The sequence below is a fragment of the Ictalurus furcatus genome, chromosome 29 (assembly GCF_023375685.1).
Source record: "Ictalurus furcatus strain D&B chromosome 29, Billie_1.0, whole genome shotgun sequence".
Taxonomy (NCBI): domain Eukaryota; kingdom Metazoa; phylum Chordata; class Actinopteri; order Siluriformes; family Ictaluridae; genus Ictalurus; species Ictalurus furcatus.
In genome coordinates this window covers 4,726,244-4,747,939 of record NC_071283.1, presented here as the reverse complement: position 1 = coordinate 4,747,939, position 21,696 = coordinate 4,726,244, and the positions used below count along the sequence as shown (strand labels likewise).

General features: G+C 39.1%; 1 protein-coding gene and 3 non-coding genes across 5 annotated transcripts; all 4 read left to right on the top strand.

The window, feature by feature from the left end:
• The first annotated feature begins 1,555 nt into the window (after positions 1 to 1,555).
• Positions 1,556 to 8,946, top strand: LOC128604496 (uncharacterized). 2 transcript variants are annotated; one of them, XM_053619665.1, is made up of 8 exons: positions 1,556 to 2,015; positions 3,051 to 3,212; positions 3,689 to 3,841; positions 4,076 to 4,228; positions 4,468 to 4,599; positions 4,691 to 4,751; positions 5,085 to 5,182; positions 5,803 to 8,946. In XM_053619665.1, the coding sequence occupies exons 1-8, from the start codon at positions 1,995 to 1,997 to the stop codon at positions 5,860 to 5,862; spliced, it is 840 nt and encodes a 279-aa protein (XP_053475640.1). In that variant the 5' UTR covers positions 1,556 to 1,994; the 3' UTR covers positions 5,863 to 8,946. The 2 variants fall into 2 exon arrangements, with proteins under 2 accessions (XP_053475640.1, XP_053475641.1); XM_053619666.1 differs by lacking the exon at positions 3,689 to 3,841.
• Positions 8,947 to 9,271: 325 nt separating this feature from the next.
• trnai-aau (transfer RNA isoleucine (anticodon AAU)) lies at positions 9,272 to 9,345 on the top strand. The gene has a single exon. It is a non-coding gene; the product is annotated as a tRNA-Ile (tRNA).
• Positions 9,346 to 10,480: 1,135 nt separating this feature from the next.
• On the top strand, positions 10,481 to 10,554 carry trnai-aau (transfer RNA isoleucine (anticodon AAU)). The gene has a single exon. It is a non-coding gene; the product is annotated as a tRNA-Ile (tRNA).
• Positions 10,555 to 11,211: 657 nt separating this feature from the next.
• Positions 11,212 to 11,285, top strand: trnai-aau (transfer RNA isoleucine (anticodon AAU)). Its single transcript has one exon. It is a non-coding gene; the product is annotated as a tRNA-Ile (tRNA).
• The last annotated feature ends 10,411 nt before the right edge of the window (positions 11,286 to 21,696 follow it).

Genomic DNA, 21,696 nt, shown 5'->3' with positions numbered 1-21,696 from the left:
CTCCACAAAGCTGCGATTTATGAGAGATTGGTGAGCCATATGAAATCCCACATGGAGTTTGGAAAAAGGGATGCTGGAAACGCACCAAACATGGAAAAAGGTTCACATGTTGAAAGAAACCAAAGACCCTTAGTACAAACACTACATTTAGTGGAAAGCATCAGTGATCCTCATCCCGAGAACACCATTCACACAGTGAACCATGGTGGTGGAATCATGTTGTGAGGATGCTTTTCATCAGCAGAGATTCTGAAACTGGTCAGAATTTTGGGGAAATTGGAAAAGAAGCATACTGGCAAAGCCAGTTTGAATGTTTTAGAATGTCCCAGTGAATGCCCAGTCCTCAAACCAATTGAGAATCGATGGCTCAATTTGAAAATGGCACTTCAGGTAGTTACATGAATACAACTACAATTGCAGCTTGCATATGTAAAGGGCTGCAGTGCCTTTCAGTCAAGGAAAAACTTCTTAATATCCTGTACAACAGCCGGTCATTTTCTCTGGCTTGTTGTAGGAAATCAGTTACAGACAAACAGAACATCATGGTGGATAACTTTAGCTGGCCAGTACAGGGATTGAACCCATGACCTTGGCGTTATTAGCACCAATAGCACCAATTACATCAATACATCTAAGCAAATACAAAACAAAATGAACCAAAAAAACGCAAGTCCTCACTCCTCCTCCCCCTTAAAAAAAGAAAATAAATGAATCAACAATTTTGCTACTCTTTTTTATTCCCTTCGTCACAGTTAAATCAGATGCACTTATGACAAAGAACTGCACAGATGCAGATGTCACGGCTGTGGATTTGAGGGGAGTTGACTGCTGGAAGTCAAAGATGTCGTATTTAAGTTTATGTTCTGCTTGTTCAACAGTTGATTAATAAATTGCTATTAAACACATTCAGACAGATTTGAGGAGATAGTTTTATTCTCAATTCTTATTGTTTTGTTTATGGGGCATCAGAAATTCAGGGAAAAAATGGTATACTGTTTTCTAACAGTAAAACTAATGATGTTTTCTAGCTGTAATTCTAACATGACAAGAAGCCAACTACAACATGGCAAGCACAACATCACACACGACACTGTTGGCAAACTTATTAATACATTCAAAAAGACTGGAAGTGTTGCAGACCGACAGAGAAGTGGACGTCCAGGAACACCCACTGACGAAGGCATAACCGACCTTGTGCTGAGTACATAGTCCCCTATGTATGTTCAAAAACTGTTTTTACACTTCACTAATCTGTATACTACATGTGATACCATATGTATCACATGAATGTAATACAATAAATATGATATAAATGTAATCTTCACTGTTAAATTCCATTACAGGAGAGTTATTAGTTGTTCTAACTGCTTTGAATAAATGTCACAGGCCAAAATCAATGCTCATTTTAATTGCTGTTTTACTAAGCAATTTAGGTTTAATTATCTAGAAAATAACACACTACTGAGTTACATCCACAAAAAATACATCAATATTTTCATTAAATAAACATTTCTATCTATTTCTTTTGTTTATGTGTGAACACATCTATATGAAATGTGAATGATGTGTTTTCAAATGATGCATTTTTAAGCACATTTGTGTAGTAGCACCAATGAAAACTTTATGAATGTGCATCTAAACATTCATAACTTCCTTATGAATGTGACTGTGTTGTGCATTGGGATTATGTCATTATGTTGTGCAGAAAATATGATATTTCTCACATGATAATGACTTAAATGTCTTGAGTTTACAAGAATTGATAGTGAAGTAAGGGGGAGGGGGGAGGTTGCTAGGTGCTGGAGGTATTGTTTTTTGAATATTAGAATATTTTTTGAATATTTACAACTTCTGACGTATTCCAACTCACAACTCGCCTGCGATCGGATCCTTTCAGCAAACCTCGCATCTCTTGAGCAAATCTTTACATTTCTGAACATCTCTATTCACCTTTTTAACATCTTTACCACTAATCTGAGCATTTTCCTGCACGAATGTCATCTTCTGAAGAAATGGTAAGCTTTGAGCAGACAGAGTAGTGTTATAAATAAGGCCGTTAAGCGATTTTTGAAACGTCGTTTTGTAAAACTTAACGGTAACTATTCATATGTAGTTTTATTGTTAGGAAGGACAGGGGTTATTGAAATATTCACTATCTCTGTGACAATTTCCGTTCTCTCCAAGAGGGGGCGACCAATCCTTAATCACGAAGACTGAACAGAAACGATACATCCTTGTAGTACACGAAGTAAAATATCTAGATCTGTGTAGAGTGAATCATTTCGGTGGTGACTGTGTACCATGTGAAAAGGCTTTCTGAACATATAGAGCAACTGAGTAAAGGAGATAAGGATTTTCCCCTCAACATCCCAGCTTTTTAAATGACTGAATCACTCCAATATCATATCGTTCTCCTTTCTCATTAACATGAGGCCTAAGATGACTGGAAATAAACAGCCATGAAGTCGTTTTCCTTTTTTCTCAGCAGCCTAATATATCTCTTCTGTCCTGATGCTCTGTCGTTTGGGAGTTATTCGGCTCCGTTGATTCGGCTCCGTTGAGCTGAATGTTGAAGTCATCTCGCATATATGAGCTTTTTCTGTAGTTGTGCACTCTTTGTAATCAAATCAAAACATTTAAGTATCATAATATAGTTTAAAATACTCCGGTTTAGTTTAAAATGGCACTACGCTGTATGGGAGTCGGCTCTTATCGGCGAGCCGAGCAAAATGATTTGACTCATTGATTCCCAACACTTTGCTGTGCACACAGGAAACCTCCTGATCGTTTCCCGGGTTACTTATCCATATTTCTGTCTTTTTCTCTAGAGTTGTATTCTCACATTACATCAGTTAGGCTAATTAAAACTTCCTGCAGTGGGAATTCATCTGTCCTACTGTAACTAGGTCTCTAGCATTCAACAAATGTTGAAAGAACTCTGATGGCAGACGTTTCTTTTTGTAGCTTAGCTGGAGGCTAGAACTTGAAATGTAAAATCAGTAGTCTTTAAAGTCTAAACTAAAAACCTTGATTGTTTCTTCCCACCACAGCCACTTTTCTCCATCTGGGATTCCATCTGGGATTCCAGCTCTGGACCGCGGGTTGAGGCTGGTGACCTGCAACACCTTGTCCCGGCCCCCCATGTGTACCACCAGGAGCAGCACTTTACTCCCAGCACTCAGGGCCAGGTTTATACCAACCTGCCTGACCAGGTATTAGACCATATTTATTCTAACTATAGGACTGTTTGAGTTCAGAAGTTATGTTTTTATACAAATATTGTATTTGCACTGTAGAACCTAAATAAAAATTGCAGAAATAAGATTATTTTAATCCTGCTCTACATTTTTATGACAAATGTAGCAAACCTCAGACAAAACAAATATTGTCCTGTTTTGAAGTAGAAAATGTTTTGACTCTTTATTTTGTCTGTAAATAAACTTCAAGACTTCCCTCAAACATCAATAGTTTAAATCTTTTTTGTGTGTTTGATTTTGTAATCAGACATACAACACTCCCACACACACACACACACACACACACACAAATATATTTATTGACTTTTCTCTCATGCTTTATTACAATACTACCTGCCTTCATTAAAAAGTTCAGCAAAGGGAATTGATACTCCTATTTATGTCTCCAAAGCCTAACTTACCCCTATTTATTTCTTCCCCTCCTGCCACAGCCGGATTACGCAAGCTGGGATTCGTCCAACTCTGGACCGTGGGTTGAGACTGGTGACTTCCAGCACCTTGTCCCTGCCCCCCACGTTTACCACCAGGAAGAGCAGTTCACCCCAAGCACTCAGGGCCAGGTGTATTACATCCTGCCTGCCCAGGTATTAGACTGTTTTCTTCTTCTTCTTCTAATTGTAGGACTGTTTAAATTCAGAAATTATGTTTTCATGCCAATATAGAATTTTCATTTAATAACATAATTATTTTTGTCTTTTCTCTCATTCTGTATTCCATCTCTACATTAAAGAGTTCTACAGAGTGAGTTAATTGATACTCCTATTTAGGTCTCTTAAGCCTAACCCAAACCTTGCTTGTTTCTTCCCGTCCTGCCACAGCCGTATTACGCAAGCTGGGATTCGTCCAACTCTGGACCGTGGGTTGAGGCTGGTGATGTCCAACACGTTGTCCCTGACCCCCACTTTTACCACCTGGAACAGCAGTTCGCCCCCAGCACTCAAGGCCAGGTGTATTACATCCTGCCTGCTCAGGTATAAGACCGTTTTTATTCTAATTGTAGACCTGTTTAAGGTCAGAAATTATGTTTTTATACCAATCTTGAATGTGCAGTTAATAACAGAATTATTTATGTCTTTTCTCTCATTCTGTATTACTATACATTATTACATCAATACATTAAAGAGTTCTACAGAGGAAGTTAACTGATTATCCTAGTTAGGTCTCTTAAGCATAACCTAAACTCTTTTTGTTTCTTCCCGTCCTGCCACAGGTGTATTACCCCAGCTGGGACACTATTTCCTGCTCTGGACCGTTGGTTGAAGCTGGTGACCTGCCACACCCTATCCCATCCTCCCACGTGTACCACCAGGAGCAGATATTCACTCCCAGCGCTCAGGGCCAGGTATAACAAGTGTTTAAGTATTATGATGTTGATTCATACTCTACCTACACTACACCACAGTGTATCACATTACTGCTTGCTTTATGTTCAGCAGATAGAGCTTCCAGGGATGGCTGGACTGTCAGAGGACCAATATTGCACCTTCATGCCTGGTAAGAACTATTTAAATGACAACATCCAACTCCAGTCAGTGTCCCTGTCCTATTAATAATAATAATAATAATAATAATAATAATAATAATAATAATAATAATAATATATTTAGTAGATATTTAAACACAGTAGACATTTTTTTGCATATACATTTATTGCATTAGGCAGACACCCTTATTCAGAACAACTTACAGAAATGATTTGTTATCTCTATCAAAAAAAAAAAGGATTTTATATATAACATCTTTTAGTGTTGTATAGCTGTAATATTTATAATTTGACATGTGGCCAGGTGTTACCTGATTACCTGTTGGTCTTTTGTCTTCTTTCAGCTGGAGAGTATCCTGTTGATGGATTGTACGGCCCTGCTGATATTCCTCCTGTACAAGAACAAGTCCTTCCTCCTCTGGACAAGCAGGAGCACACACTGGTAATAAATCAAAAAGCACTGCACTAAAAATGTATGTACTTGTTATGTAACGGGCGAGCAGGCGAGATATATCCATGACAGTACTTATAATGATTTCCTAACATGTACTGACATTAGGATGTACTTAGCAATTCACATCCACCTCCCCATAACTGGGGTGACATTCGGTCTCAGGAGAAAGGGATGGCCAGAAGGGAGATACTTAGAGGAACTTTAAAATGTTGTATACTTATATGTAGTACAATTGCATTTAGTATTGCACTTTGCTATACAAGAAATAATTACATTAATACCAACTGGTGAGCCGTTAAGCATTATTCTAAGTACATGGAGTGTCAATATGCAATTTTAATGAAATGCGGGGGGGATCAGGTTTAAATAGTTTTACTAAACAAATAAACAAAGCCATGTGCTGCTGCTTCATTGTTTTCTGGCTTTAAAAATGGTCCTGTTTGAAATGACAAAATTTAAGCAGATTCCCTGGACTTAAGTCAATTTGAAGAAAAGCAATAACCAACAACTAGGATTGGTTAGTTTAGATGTGTCCTCTTTTGTGTTAGATGTGTTCTTTTTGTGATGTTTCTAATGCTATAAATATGGCTCTCTTGTGTGTACAACAGAATATCTGGGGACCTAGTAGAAGACATCAGGGCCACAGATCCACAGATCCAAGTCCCTAATGAAGGAATTAAATATAGATCTACATCGTCAAAACAAAGCTTCCAAGATTTATCATGCTTACAATACTTGCACATCACACACAACACTGTTGCCCAACTTATAACCAAATTCAAATAGACTGCGGACCAACCGAGAAGTGGACATCCACGAACATCCACCAGCGAAGGCACAACCGACGTGGTGCTGGCGTACATAGTCCCTTATGTATGGAGACTTTTGGAACAACCTGTATATTCCCCAAAGAAAAATAATTTACTACAAATCAACGACAGACAAACAAACAAACAAAAAATAACAATAAAATCTGGATTAAAAAACCTCTGGTGTTTCTAATGTTTTTTTTTTTTTATGTTTTCTGAAACACTATCCCAGAGGTTAAGATAATTCTTTATTGTCTGAATTGTGGGTAATCAGGATGAACAGTGCCTCAGATGAGTGAAGCACTCAGAATGGACCAGGATGCTTCAAGACATCAGAAAAATCTTTGAAGCAAAACAATTTGGATCTTTATAGTCTTTTTTATACTTTGTAGTCAAGCCAAACTTAAAAGGCAAATGTAATGTGTTTTAGTTCATGTAAATGTTGTACTTTCTTTTCTTGGTAAGGAAGGTGAACTAGACAAACTAGGTGAATGTTACATATGAATAGTTTAATCTAGACATTTTAAAATTGGGAATTTAAAGTAACACCAATAGACACCAAAACTGATATTCTTTTTTTTTTTTCTCAGATGAATGGTATTTATATTTAATACCTATTTTAAAAGGAACCTGTGCATTTCATTTGTAGCTTGAGCTGTAGTACACACTATACGAAAATGATAATTGAATGACTGAGAAGAAATTTTACAGTGAAATAGCTTTTGTATTTTCAGTCTTCCTTTTTGACTTGGCCAAAAGACAGCTCACTTGTGTGAAAAACATGATCCAGTGAATTGAAACATTCCCACTACATGGGATGCTAGATTTCCAGATTAAAATGGATTTTGTCAGACTAAGAAAGTCTTGAACAAAACCTGAAGTAACTTCAGTTGGTAAACTTGGTGACCCACAGATGCCTAATGGCTAGTATAGTGAACAAGACAATCTAAAATTCTTTATTGAGAACTTTGTTTACAATTCCAATATGCTGAGTATAATTTGATATTCATTGCAGAAACTGAACTGGATTTGTACTGGTATTGTATTGTATTGGTATTACAAAATATGTTTTGATATGTACAAACACCAAACACCAACCCTGGTCCAAGATTCTACAGGAATACTTCTTTGGATAATTAGGGGCTCCTTGCTTCCTGAAGTGGTTCTACTGGAATTGCCTATGAGTTTAATAAAGTATTATCTTATCTTGTCTACTTAGAACCTGCTATGATAGTGAAGCAATCTAGTTTCGACACAAGGTTCTACACAACCTTTTAGGCTTTCCACACAGGGACAGACTGAAGCAACCTTTAAAGTTCTGGATTAAAAAAGTACAGTTGCGTAGTAGAAATAGTATTAATAGATGCAGGCAGATTCCTTCCCCAGGTGATGTTTTTCTAGTATTCAACTGTCCAGTTTGGGTGAGTCTATGCCCACTGTAGACTCAGGTTCCTGTTCTTGGCTGATAGGAGTGGAACCTTCTGCTGTTGTAGCCAATCAGCCTCAAGGGTTGATGTATTGTACATTCTGATATGCATTTCTGCACACAGTGGTTGTAAAGAGTGTTTTTTTTAGTTACCGTAGCCTCCTGTCAGCGTGAACCATATTCCTCTGACCTCTTTCATCAATAAAGTGTTACTCTCCACAGAACTACCACTCACTGATTTTTGTTTCTCATCCTTGTATGCAAACTCATGAAATCTGAAAATGTATCTGAAAATCACAGGAAATCAGCAGTTTCGGAAATACTCATACCAGCCCATCTGGCATCAACAAACTTGCCACGGTCAAAGTTACTGAAATCACATATTTTTCCAAATTCTAATGTTTGATGAACATTAACCGAAGCTCTTGACCTGTATCTGCATGATTTTATGCATTGTGAACCAAATGACTGACTGATTGGATAATTGCAATGACAAGCAGGGATACTGGTGTTCATATTTAAGTAATTGATGACTGTGTGTGTATATATATGGCTATAGAAGGCGTATAGGGTAGGGTTAATATGTTCCATGCTAGAGGTGAACAAAACACAGTTTCTGTGAATCATACTGACATGACTTATGCAATGCACATATAGAAAGAGGAACCTTTTGGGCACCATGGAGCCCCAGAGCTAACAGTACCAAATGGAATTTCATATGGCTCACCAATCTCTCATAAAGCCCAGATTTGTGGAGTGATTTTAAAGAATTAGAGTGTTTCTGCAATTCTCTGTTCCTGTAGGGAACTCTGTATGGAATGGGTTAGCTCAATTGGTTAGCGCACGGTCCTAACAATGTGAAGGTCGTAGGTTTGAGCTACATACTTGCCACTAAAAATGATCCATTGTGATGTCATGTTAGCCTGAAACAAATTTCCCACAAAAACAACTGTGTGTTATACAGGATATTATGGAGATTTCCTTGATTGAAAGCACTGCAGCCTGTTGTAGCTGTATTCATGTAACTACCTGAAGCCCCATTTTCAAAATGTGCCATAGATTGTCAATTGGATTCAGGTCTGCACATTTATTGGGACATTCTAAAACATTCAAACTGGATTTGCCAGTATGCTTCTTCTCCATGTCCCCCAAAACTCTGACCAGTTTCCCATTCTCTGCTGATGAAAGCATCCTTACAACATGATTCCACCACAACGCTTCACTGTGAGAATGGTGTTCTCTAGATGAAGATCAGTGATGGTTTCCACCAAATGGAGTGCTTTGTACTAAGGGTCATTGGTTTCATTCAACCTGAGAACCTTTTTCCACATTTGGTGAGTTTCCAGCATCCCTTTCTCCAAACTCCCAATGGGATTTAATATGGCTCACCAATCTCTCATAAGTCCCAGCTTTGTGGAGTATCCAGGCTATGGTTGTCCAACATCTCTAATCTGAGTTGCAGATCGCTCAAGCTGCTTGAGAATTAAACTTTAATGCTTGTTTGCTTCCCTGACTAATGTCCTCCTTGCCTGGCTCTCCTTGCCCTGAATTTGGTGGATGGTCTCGTCTAGGCAATGTTAAAGTTGTCCACCATGATGTGCTGTCTGTCTATAACTGATTTCCCACAACATGCCAGAGAAAATACCTGCCTGTTGAGAGAGTTTTTCCACCTTTGGTGAGTTTCCAGCATCCCTTTCTCCAAACTCCCAATGGGACTTAATATGGCTCAATGGGACTTAATATGGGACTTAATTAAAAAATATTTTTTTTAATCTCTTAAAATCCAAGTCTAATTGTACGTGTCATGGTCACAGCCAGGGACATTTTAGTCACATGTCTCTAGGCCAGTTAGCTCAGTTGGTTAGAGCGTGGTGCTAATAATGCCAAGGTCATGGGTTCAATCCCCATACTGGCCACTTAAAGTTGTTTTCCATGATGTGCTGTGTATCTTTAACTGATTTCCCACAAGAAGCTGGAGAAAATAACTGTCTGTTGTGAACATGTTTCCAGCATCCCTTTCTCCAAACTCCCAATGGGATTTAATATGGCTCACCAATCTCTCATAAGTCCCAGCTTTGTGGAGTATCCAGGCTATGGTTGTCCAACATCTCTAATCTGAGTTGCAGATCGCTCAAACTGCTTGAGAATTAAACTTTAATGCTTCCCTGACTAATGTCCTCCTTGCCTGGCTCTCCTTGCCCTGAATTTGGTGGATGGTCTCGTCTAGGCAATGTTAAAGTTGTCCACCATGATGTGCTGTCTGTCTATAACTGATTTCCCACAACATGCCAGAGAAAATACCTGCCTGTTGAGAGAGTTTTTCCACCCTTGGTGAGTTTCCAGCATCCCTTTCTCCAAACTCCCAATGGGACTTAATATGGCTCACCAATCTCTCATAAGTCCCAGCTTTGAGGAGTATCCAGGCTATGGTTGTCCAACGTCTCTAATCTGAGTTGCACATCTCTCAAGCTGCTTGAGAATTAAACTTTAATGCTTGTTTGCTTCCCTGACTAATGTCCTCCTTACCTGGTTCTCCTTGCCCTGAATTTGGTGGATGGTCTCGTCTAGGCAATGTTAAAGTTGTCCACCATGATGTGCTGTCTGTCTATAACTGATTTCCCACAACATGCCAGAGAAAATACCTGCCTGTTGAGAGAGTTTTTCCACCCTTGGTGAGTTTCCAGCATCCCTTTCTCCAAACTCCCAATGGGACTTAATATGGCTCACCAATCTCTCATAAGTCCCAGCTTTGAGGAGTATCCAGGCTATGGTTGTCCAACGTCTCTAATCTGAGTTGCACATCTCTCAAGCTGCTTGAGAATTAAACTTTAATGCTTGTTTGCTTCCCTGACTAATGTCCTCCTTACCTGGTTCTCCTTGCCCTGAATTTGGTGGATGGTCTCGTCTAGGCAATGTTAAAGTTGTCCACCATGATGTGCTGTCTGTCTATAACTGATTTCCCACAACATGCCACAGAAAATACCTGCCTGTTGAGAGAGTTTTTCCACCTTTGGTGAGTTTCCAATGGGACATTTTCTTCATATGCATCCAGGCCGGTTAGCTCAGTTGGTTAGAGCGTGGTGCTAATAACGCCAAGGTCATGGGTTCAATCCCCATACTGGCCAACTAAAGTTGTCTTCCATGATGTGCTGTGTATCTTTAACTGATTTCCCACAAGAAGCTGGAGAAAATAACTGCCTATTGTGAACATGTTTCCAGCATCCCTTTCTCCAAAGTCCCACTAGGACTTAATATGGCTCACCAATCTCTCATAAGTCCCAGCTTTGAGGAATATCCAGGCTATGGTTGTCCAACATCTCTAATCTGAGTTGCACGTCTCTCAAGCTGCTTGAGAATTAAACTTTAATGCTTGTTTGCTTCCCTGACTAATGTCCTCCTTACCTGGTTCTCCTTGCCCTGAATTTGGTGGATGGTCTCGTCTAGGCAAAGTTAAAGGCACACAGGTAAAGTGTCACACAGGTACATCACAAGAAAAACTGAGAAATCCTGTTTGTACTGACTACATATGTGTATTTTTATGACAACTTGTTGCACCATACCTAACTAGCCCATATGTACAAATTTTTGCTGATTGCATTACATTCACATATTGATTAAGGTTATTCCGAGGTTACTTTTATGGGATTTTGAAGAATTGGAGTGTTTCTGCAATGCTCTGTTCCTGTAGGGAGATCTAAAAGATTTTTTTTTATCTGTTAAGATCCAAGTCTAATTCTACGTGTCATGGTCCCAGCCAGGGACATTTTCTTCATATGCATCCAGGCCGGTTAGCTCAGTTGGTTAGAGTGTGGTGCTAATAACGCCAAGGTCATGGGTTCAAGCCCCATACTGGCCAACTAAAGTTGTTTTCCATGATGTGCTGTCTGTCTTTAACTGACTTCCCACAAGAAGTTGGAGAAAATAACTGCCTGTTGTGAACATGTTTCCAGCATCCCTTTCTCCAAACTCCCAATAGGACTTAATATGGCTCACCAATCTCTCATAAGTCCCAGCTTTGAGGAATATCCAGGCTATGGTTGTCCAACATCTCTAATCTGAGTTGCACGTCTCTCAAGCTGCTTGAGAATTAAACTTTAATGCTTGTTTGCTTCCCTGACTAATGTCCTCCTTACCTGGTTCTCCTTGCCCTGAATTTGGTGGATGGTCTCGTCTAGGCAAAGTTAAAGGCACACAGGTAAAGTGTCACACAGGTACATCACAAGAAACACTGAGAAATCCTGTTTGTACTGACTACATATGTGTATTTTTATGACAACTTGTTGCACCATAACTAACTAGCCCATATGTTCAAATTTTTGCTGCAGTGGGTAGCATTGCCATGTCACAGCTCCATGGGCATGCTGGGTTTGATCGTGAGCTCGAGTGACTGTCTATATTGGGTTTTCACATTGAATTTATTAAATCGTGTTAGCTGTACAAAAACAAATTATGCAAACTGCATTTAACACAGTGTTTGTGTAAATCACTCATAAATGTGAATCGATTATTTTTTCAATTAATCAGCTACAGGGAAAAACAAATTTTCAGTTACAATAACAGTTGCTTGCCCACAGCCCATAGCTGAGGAACATTTCTCTTCAGGATTCACAGTATGGTGAAAGAAGGGCAAATATGCATGGATAAGAGATTTAATCATGTTAGCAACCCAGAGGGCCTGAGAACCTAGAGAAGCGAAAACTAACATACCTGCGTAATGTGGAAGGCCAGGAGGACCAGGGGATAAAACTGGAAGTGCAGATATTTCCAAGAGACATTTGCAAGAGACCAAGAGAAAGTAGTAATACCAGACTAGGCTTGGGAGCACAACTAAGATTTATAAAAGAAGCTCTAATGTAATGGTTTATCTTTTCTTTTCTTTTATTTAATAAAGACTCATAAAATGATATTCAGTATGTTTGCAAGTGTCATACCGTTTATAAACCACAGTTCTATAAACAAGAAATTAATATTGATCAACTGACATTTCAGACACAATATGCCTAAATATTTTGTTAAATTGATGCTCGGGCAATGAAAATAGTTCCCAAAGAAACTACAGCTGGGTAGAGTGTTGCATGTTATCATGCAATGCACAGAGTGACTAACAGTAAGTGTAGTAATGGTTTCAGTGTAACAAACTGTTGCTAGAATTGGAATTTTACGTAGCAAACACAGACAAACGGAGTGAAAGAAACAGTTAAATGTACCAGCGCTCTTATACTAAATATCAGAATTCTCAGAATGCCGCTTATCCAGTGAAATTTGTGGACTGGAATTAACTTGTTCTTCCAAACAAATGTAATTTCTGTTGTAAATTGTTCATTATGCTAATATGCTCTCTATATAAATACTGTCTAACTGCACCTATTTATGCTGTTCAATGTATAGCAGAAAATAGTATTGGCCTTGCTGTTCGAATACTTTTGGAAGAGCGGTGTTATGTCATACCTGCATTTTGAGCCCTGATTTGTTCAATTCTAACCCGATAAATTAATATTAAAAATAAATATTGCTGGCTGTTGAACTCCCACAAGCCCAACATATGATTTGTGACAAGTTACATTTTGAAGTGAGAAAACATTTGTCTCACTGAATAAGCTTTCATTGTATACCACGTTTATTTTTATCCCACTGAGCTGTCATAATGTGTACTGACTTTTTGCCCAAATTTGCATTATATATATAGATAATATTTTCAGATCTTTTCTAGTCACTCTTTATGGTAGCATGTATGCACAATCAAAATTTCAGTCAAAAGTGTTGTAAGTGCAATGACACAGCATGCGCCACAGTGTGCTTCATAACACAGTCCAACTAATCGATAATAAAATGGGCTACTTGCACAAACAACTTTACATTCATTTAAGTGTGGTTCCTGCATTTCCAGCACATTCACTGTATTAATAATTGCTGCATTTTGCAGTCGGTCTTTGCAAGAGCTCTCGTAGATGAATGTCAATGACTTTCAAAGGATATGTAACACATATAGAACACTTGCCCCTTCTAGCAAGCTGGAGAAAGGCTTCAAACCGCACAACACATACACAACTATGAAGGTAAGAAAATACCTGTTAACAGGGGCAACTAAGCTAATGTTAGCCCACACAGTTCACTGCAAACTCACTTGTGCAATTGCTAACAGAGTGTCTTCAGTTGAAAATAATGTCTCTGGTGGTGCCCTCTAGTGGCTAGCAGTTCAGTTTTTAACCCCAGCCAATACCGTGTTAGTTAATGGGACCCAGAATAAACTTCTACATTTAATTTACACCATATTCACAAAGTGTTTTTGAAAATATTGTTCTTTTGTTTTTACAACTTCAGCTGACCTTGATACCTTCCCCAATATTTTTTCTTATGTTTAATAAAAGGGCATGATTAATGAGGTGATTGACAGTCTGTCATGTTACTTATGTAATGGAGGTTAGGACGTATGCAAGTGCACTTAACGAGGTTTATTATAGAGAGAGACAGGCAGACAAATCCAAAATGGCAAACAAAAGGCATGGTCAAATAACATGCAAAAGGTCAGGCGATCGGCAGACAGTCAAACAGGGCAAGGCAAAACACGAAACCAGAAACAAAGTCAATAAACATGAATCGAGAACGAGAACTATGGAACAACCGCTTGGTAATAGATAAACTCAATACTACGTGATGTGGAAAGAGACACGAGGAGTTTAAATGACAAACGTAGATGTAAACGTTCTCCAAAAAGAACATTGCTGCCCATCTGCAGTTTGCTAAAGATCATGTAGACAAGCCAGAAGGCTAATGGAAAAGGTTTTGTGGATGGATGAGATCAAAATAGAACTTTTTGGTTTAAATGAGAAGCGTTATGTTTGGAGAGAGGAAAACACCGCATTCCAGCATAAGGACCTTATCCAATCTGTGAAACATGGTGGTGGTAGTTTCATGGTTTGGATCCGTTTTGCTGCATCTGGGTATGGACGGCTTGCCATCATTGATGGCAATTCAATTCAGCCAAATTCTGAATTATACCAGCGAATTCTAAAGGAAAATGTCAGGACATCTGTCAATGAACTGAATCTCAAGACAAAATGGGTTATGCAGCAAGACAACAATCCTAAACACCTTGGCCATTCCAAAACATTAACTTTATTCTTCTTTAACCATTCTTTGGTAGAACGACTTATGTGCATAAGTCGTTCTACTAAAGAAAGGTTAAAGAAGAATCAAGTGAATGTTTTGGAATGGCCGAGTCAAAGTCCTGACATGAATCCGATAGAAATGTTGTGGAAGGACCTGAAGCAAGCAGTTCATGTGAGGAAACCCACCAACATCCCAGAGTTGAAGCTGTTCTGTACTGAGGAACGGGCTAAAATTCCTCCAAGCCGATGTGCAGGACTGATCAACAGATACCACAAACATTTAGCTGCAGTTATTGCTGCACAAGGGGGTTACACCAGAGACTGAAAGTAAAGGTTCACATACTTTTGCCACTCACAGATACATAATATTGGCTCATTTTCCACAATAAAAGATACCAAGTATAATATTTGTCTCATTTGTTTAACTGGGTTCTTTTTATCTACTTTTAGGACTTTTTTTTTTTTTTTTTTTTTTTAATCTTGATGTTTTAGGTCATATTTATTCAGAAATGTAGAAAATTCTTTCACAAACTTTTAAGCACCACTGTTTTGACATGACAGAAAGGAAAAGATACTGTCTAGCAGTGGTAGACAGATTCTGTAGATGGGTAGAGGGCTTTCCATGTAACCATAATGATGCACAGATTATTAAATTACAGATATAAAATGTTTAGCAGGACAGGTAATACCAAGATTTGGCATACCTAAAATGATTAGCTCAGATAATGGCAACTATTTTGTAAACAGCATAATTAGCTGCCTAACAAAACAATTGAGCCTCAAAAATAAGCTCTCAGTGTGCATCACCCACAATCTAGGGGACTAGTAGAAAGAGCAAGTGAAACAACTATATCTAAATTGGCAAAACCTTCAGGTTGAATTGGGTAGCAGCATTCCCCTTCGCATGACCAGAGTATCTAGGCCCACAACCAGAACAACTGGAGAATGAGCTGTCAAACTAACTTCTATACTTCAGTCCCTGTATTACCAGGTGAAGGAAGCCAACTGATCTTACAATGAACCTGAGAACCTGCCCAAGCCACACAGAGGCTGCATCCGAAATCGCATTCTGTGACAGTACCTACTGCATTTGATTCAGTACCCACTGCTCGGCCGTTGATACAGTACGTACTGATCAGTATAAGTGGTAAGAATGAATAAAAGCCTGACGTACTTCGTGGTGTGGATTCTGACAGCTCTTCCGCACCAGTCCTATTGCCTTATGAGATCCACAGTGTCCAAGGGTTCAATACTGCAGAATCTCGGCAGAAGCAGTAGGTCATCCAGATATCACCTACTGTTTTACGAATACTGAGAATTCAGACATACTACTCCTTTGTCATATCACTTTTCGCCTACTGTGTAGTAGGGTAGTAGGGATATTCAGGTGCAGCCAGAGCACATACTTCACATTGGGTGAGTGCATGGAGAGTCCTTATATACTGTGGTAGTGAAATTGAGTCCAGGTGTGCATGATTAGTAATCAGGTGAGTTTGAAAATGTGTGATGGGAATTGGACTCCTTGGTGGCCATGTTGGTAGGCCGCATGGTGTTGTGGGTACTGTATTTGGACGGCAATTCCAGCATAGACATGACACTGGGACATTCAAAAAATTGCTAAAGGAATTTTCACGATGAGGAACAAAAACTTTACTAGGAGCAGAATCCCACCCATATACACTACAACAAACTGTGAAATAAAGGAAACTTTACATGAAGGAAAAGCCTAATGGACAGAAGTAAAGTAAAGCCTAAGAGAAAGAAAATATTTTAAGTATTATAGAGATTTAAACAATTGTAAATGTTCCTAAAACATTCCTGTTTGCACAGAAGAGAGTTATTTTTGTATTACATATTCAGAGAGACTAAAGCAATTGAAAGAGATCCCCTAATTCATTTGAACTATGACCCAACAAAATCCTTGGTTTCAAACTGTTATAATAAACTGTTGGTTACCTAATATGACACAATGTGTTGATACCATTTATGGCAATGCATTTGGAAATAAAGGGAAAACAACACCAATTTAGCATTTTTAAAATCTTGGTTCTAAACATACTATAATTATTGTTTTGTTATTTTTTAAAGTAACATGCAGAAGTAAAGTTGCCCTTTAAGATTAGCATCTGAGTCCTTTCTGGATTCTGTTGTTATTACGCAGAATTTCCAAGACCTGACTCTGATTTTAGGTGTTGATGTTTAACATATCTAATCTCTTTCTTGACTGGTGAATTTCAGGTGCGCACAAACTCTAACACTAAGTCGAGCTCACATACTGGCCAAATTATCCATAGATAAAATTCTTCAAATGATTTATGGATTCAATTTCTAATGTCAACAACTGACAGTGTAGCACAAACTCACGTGAGAAAAACAAGTATTTAAGATCTACTGTGAGGTATATTGGACTGGCACCCTGTCCGGGGTGTACCCCGGAGGGCAGTGGTTGCTTAGCGGGTAAGGCTCTGGGTTACTGATCGGAAGGTCGGGGATTCAAGCCGCAGCACTGCCAAGCTGCCCTCTCTGCTCCAGGGGCGCTGTATCATGGCTGACCCTGCGCTCTGGCCCCAGCTTCCTAACGTGCTGGGGTATGCAAAGAAAACAATTTCACTGTGCTCTACTGTATATGTGACCAATAAAGACTCATTATCATTACCCCGCCTTGTGCCCGAAGCTCCCTGGGATAGGCTCCAGGTTCCCCATGAGCCTGAAAAGGAGTAAGTGGTAGAAGATGGATGTAAGGTATAGTATGCAATTACATGCACTATAACATTATGTATATATCTATAGTTTCTGATCACAAAAAGTCTGCAGGTGTCATAATCCAATAATATTTTTATTCAAGTTCTGTTGGTTATAAATAGGTGCACGACTGCTGTTCACCATGTACTGTAGAAGCCATGTTTGTAGGACATGCTGTTATCTGTTAGTTGAGTCCGATGCTGATTCTGGCATGCCACAAAGAGCTTACTCCAGGAGCAGGGTTCTTTCTGGGCTTACCTCGTGGACATGGCCCAGGACATTCATGGTGTCATGCATGGAACTCACTGTAGAGGAGAGAATCAAGAATGTTGTGAGCTGGGACCCAGCTTCCCTCTTCCAGGCTGTACCTCTTTCACTCACTAAGGTATTGCAATTTTCCATCCTTGTGTCTGGAATTCAAGATTTCTTTAATTACATAAACAGCTTGTCCTTCAATGTCCAGATGTGCCGAGGTGTTAAAAGGATACATAAAATCCTCAGAAAGACTGCAGTGTCATCCTAGATCCAACTTGTATGTTACTTTGTTGATGCATTGTTGGATTTCGGAAGGCCCAATGCACCATTGTGTCGGTTTTCTACACCCCTGGGATACCTTAATGTCTTTCATAGACAGCCAGACTTGATCTCCAGGTTCATAGTGGGGTGTTTCACAGTGTCTGTCTGCAAACTCTTTGTTGGTCTGAGCTACCTGTTCAAGACATTGGTGGTGCCTTCCCATACCTGCTCAATCCACCTAAATCATTTGAGTCAGTAAGGTTAGTCTTCCAAGGGAACAGGGGGTTGGTAGCCCAGGGTTGGAATTTACATCGTATCTGAAAGGTGAGAGAGTTTCAAAATAAAATCTTACCACTGTGAAACGTTCAAGTCCTGTTTGCAAACTTCCTCCTGCTTGATCATCTGCATTTTCTGAATTGGGCTCAACTGATACGGTAAAACCAACGACCAAAGTTAATTCTAAAGCTAAAGCTAAGGGGCGCTACTCGTCCGACACACGCAAAGCTTTTGGCCAAACACAATGCAACGGGTCAGCAGGCCAATCAGAGCACTCTGGACTTATTCGGAAGAAGGGGCTTTAGTGAAATCAGAGCATTTCAAGCAGCCTCAGAATAGAGGTACTTCAATAATGTACAGTATTAGACAAATAACGTGCTTTTTGAACATTAAAGCATGCTAACCTATTCTATTACACACAATAAACAACATAATTAATGTTTTAAGATGTTTAAAAATCATGATATAACTCCTTTAAATAAAATGCATAAGTGCAAATGCATCTGTCTCCACTTACCATTCATGATATGCCTCCCCAATTCTAATTTGTCTTACTCACTCCAACTCTCTTTACTGTCGCTAGATCCCTTTAGATCACCCATTTGCCTCTTGTCTTATCTAAAGCAAGCAAGGCCGACGAGGATGCACCAGGTCAAGCTGACCTAGGAGATGTCTCAACTTCCCTGCTTATCGATATTTGATGCACTGTGTGTTCTGCCTTTCAATCTATCATCTGCCTGTTAATCTATAATCTATCTCCTCATTTTAAAGAGTCTTCTGCATAACCTTGTACAAACTAAATTTATTAAACTTACTAGCGCCTGCCTAGGCAATGGAATGTGTTTGTTTCCGTCTTCTGCTGATCTTGATGTGCACGCTCTGCAATAAGTACTAGGAATTAAGGCCATTTGATAGCATATAACTTGTTTTTCTCAAGTCAGGTTGCCCTTTGCACATAGGCCTCAGTTCAGTATTCCTTTTTGAATCACATTAAGAGAAACGTTATAAAACAGATTAAATGCAGTAAAAAATAGTTAGTATGAAAATATCAAATGTATTTTCTTATTATTTTCCACCATTTCCCTTTGATCAATCTATTGGTGATATAATTTCCTTAATCAATAATAATCAAAATGCTAATAAAGAGATGATTCGTAACATGATCTGTAGACCCCTCATTCCCCAGAGACGGCTGAAATTTCAAATAATCAAAGAGGGAGAAAATTCCCATCTTACCTGCTCTGTGCACAATAGTGGATTCACCACCTGAGTTCAGCAGAGGACTATGACCAGGGGTGCCGCTAGGGTTTCTGGGCCCCCTGGCTAATCACAACTGCGAAGTGCCGTTTTTCTGAATAATCCGTGTATGTCTTAAGGGGACACACACATGCACTTGGCACAGTCTGAGGGCATTCATGATAGCATGCTTCTTAATAGATGATTATGCAAAGAGGCCATTTAAATACCAAAATTATACAGGAAAGTGTGGGGTTCTGCTGGGCCCCCTGTTTGCCTTAGAATCGTTATAATCGTTATATCGTTATAATAAAAGTAGCAATGTTAAGTTATACATTTGTTTCTGTGGGCCCAATTAAGGGGCTTCCCATAATTAGACAATTCCCATCTCTGGTTTTCCCTTGTCTGATTGATGTTGGTTCAGGTGAGTTACAATCTCCAGGAGATGGTCTCTTCTCAGGGTTTGAAATTCTGACCCATGAAGCAACTTGCATCTTACTGATAAGATTTTAAAAAAAAAAATCTTTTAGATCTCCGTACAGGAAAATAGTCCCGGGAAAGTAACTTTAGAATAACCCTAAACAACATGTGTGTGTAATGCATTCAGCAAAAAATGGCACACACAGTATAGGCTAGTTAGTTCTGTATTCAGAATTCATATAATTAGTCCATCTGTGTACAAGTGTCACATGAACTCAGTATAAATACACATTTTCCTAGAAGGCTCCAGAGTTTGGTAGACAACATACCTAAACAAACAGCATCATGGAGACCAAGGAGCTACCAAAAACATCTGGGTGAGTTGTAAAGTTTCCTTACAGAAATCCATGGTTTCAGTTAATCTGATTATATACAGGTGTGCATGCAAAACTGCATGGTCTGACCCATGAAGCAATTTCTCATTAAGATCTTGTGCTGAGCTAACTGGCCAGTGAGGCTATGTTGAAAATGCCCAAGGTCATGACAAGTAAAATTAGACGTGCTTTTTACAGATGAGATTTAAAAATATATATTTTTGTTCTCCAAACGGAGCATTGCAGAAACCCTCTAATTTGTCAAAATCCCATAAACGTTACGGGGGTTCGCAGTTTTTCTTGTAATTTACCGTATCACACTTTACCTGTGTGTAAGTAAATTGTCACGTGATCTCAGTATTAAAACACCTGTTCCTGGAAATCTCCAGAGTTTGTTACACAACATAGCTAAACAAACAGCATTATGGAGACCAAGGAGCTACTTTAAAAGTTCGGGACTCAGGGTTTGGTTTTGGACAACCTGTCAGATGTAAATCCATGATTAACAATTGAACGAATATGGCACAACACCAACTTTGCCTAGACGAGACCATCTACCAGATTCAGGGTATGGAGAACCAGGTAAGGAGGACATTAGTCAGGGAAGCACACAAGTGTTAAAGTGTCATTCTCAAGCGGATTGAGAGATCTGCAACTCAGATTAGAGACACTAGACAACCATAACCTGGACACTCCACAAAGCTGCGATTTATGAGAGATTGGTGAGCCATATGAAATCCCACATGGAGTTTGGAAAAAGGGATGCTGGAAACGCACCAAACATGGAAAAAGGTTCACATGTTGAAAGAAACCAAAGACCCTTAGTACAAACACTACATTTAGTGGAAAGCATCAGTGATCCTCATCCCGAGAACACCATTCACACAGTGAACCATGGTGGTGGAATCATGTTGTGAGGATGCTTTTCATCAGCAGAGATTCTGAAACTGGTCAGAATTTTGGGGAAATTGGAAAAGAAGCATACTGGCAAAGCCAGTTTGAATGTTTTAGAATGTCCCAGTGAATGCCCAGTCCTCAAACCAATTGAGAATCGATGGCTCAATTTGAAAATGGCACTTCAGGTAGTTACATGAATACAACTACAATTGAAGCTTGCATATGTAAAGGGCTGCAGTGCCTTTCAGTCAAGGAAAAACTTCTTAATATCCTGTACAACAGCCGGTCATTTTCTCTGGCTTGTTGTAGGAAATCAGTTACAGACAAACAGAACATCATGGTGGATAACTTTAGCTGGCCAGTACAGGGATTGAACCCATGACCTTGGCGTTATTAGCACCAATAGCACCAATTACATCAATACATCTAAGCAAATACAAAACAAAATGAACCAAAAAAACGCAAGTCCTCACTCCTCCTCCCCCTTAAAAAAAGAAAATAAATGAATCAACAATTTTGCTACTCTTTTTTATTCCCTTCGTCACAGTTAAATCAGATGCACTTATGACAAAGAACTGCACAGATGCAGATGTCACGGCTGTGGATTTGAGGGGAGCTGACTGCTGGAAGTCAAAGATGTCGTATTTAAGTTTATGTTCTGCTTGTTCAACAGTTGATTAATAAATTGCTATTAAAC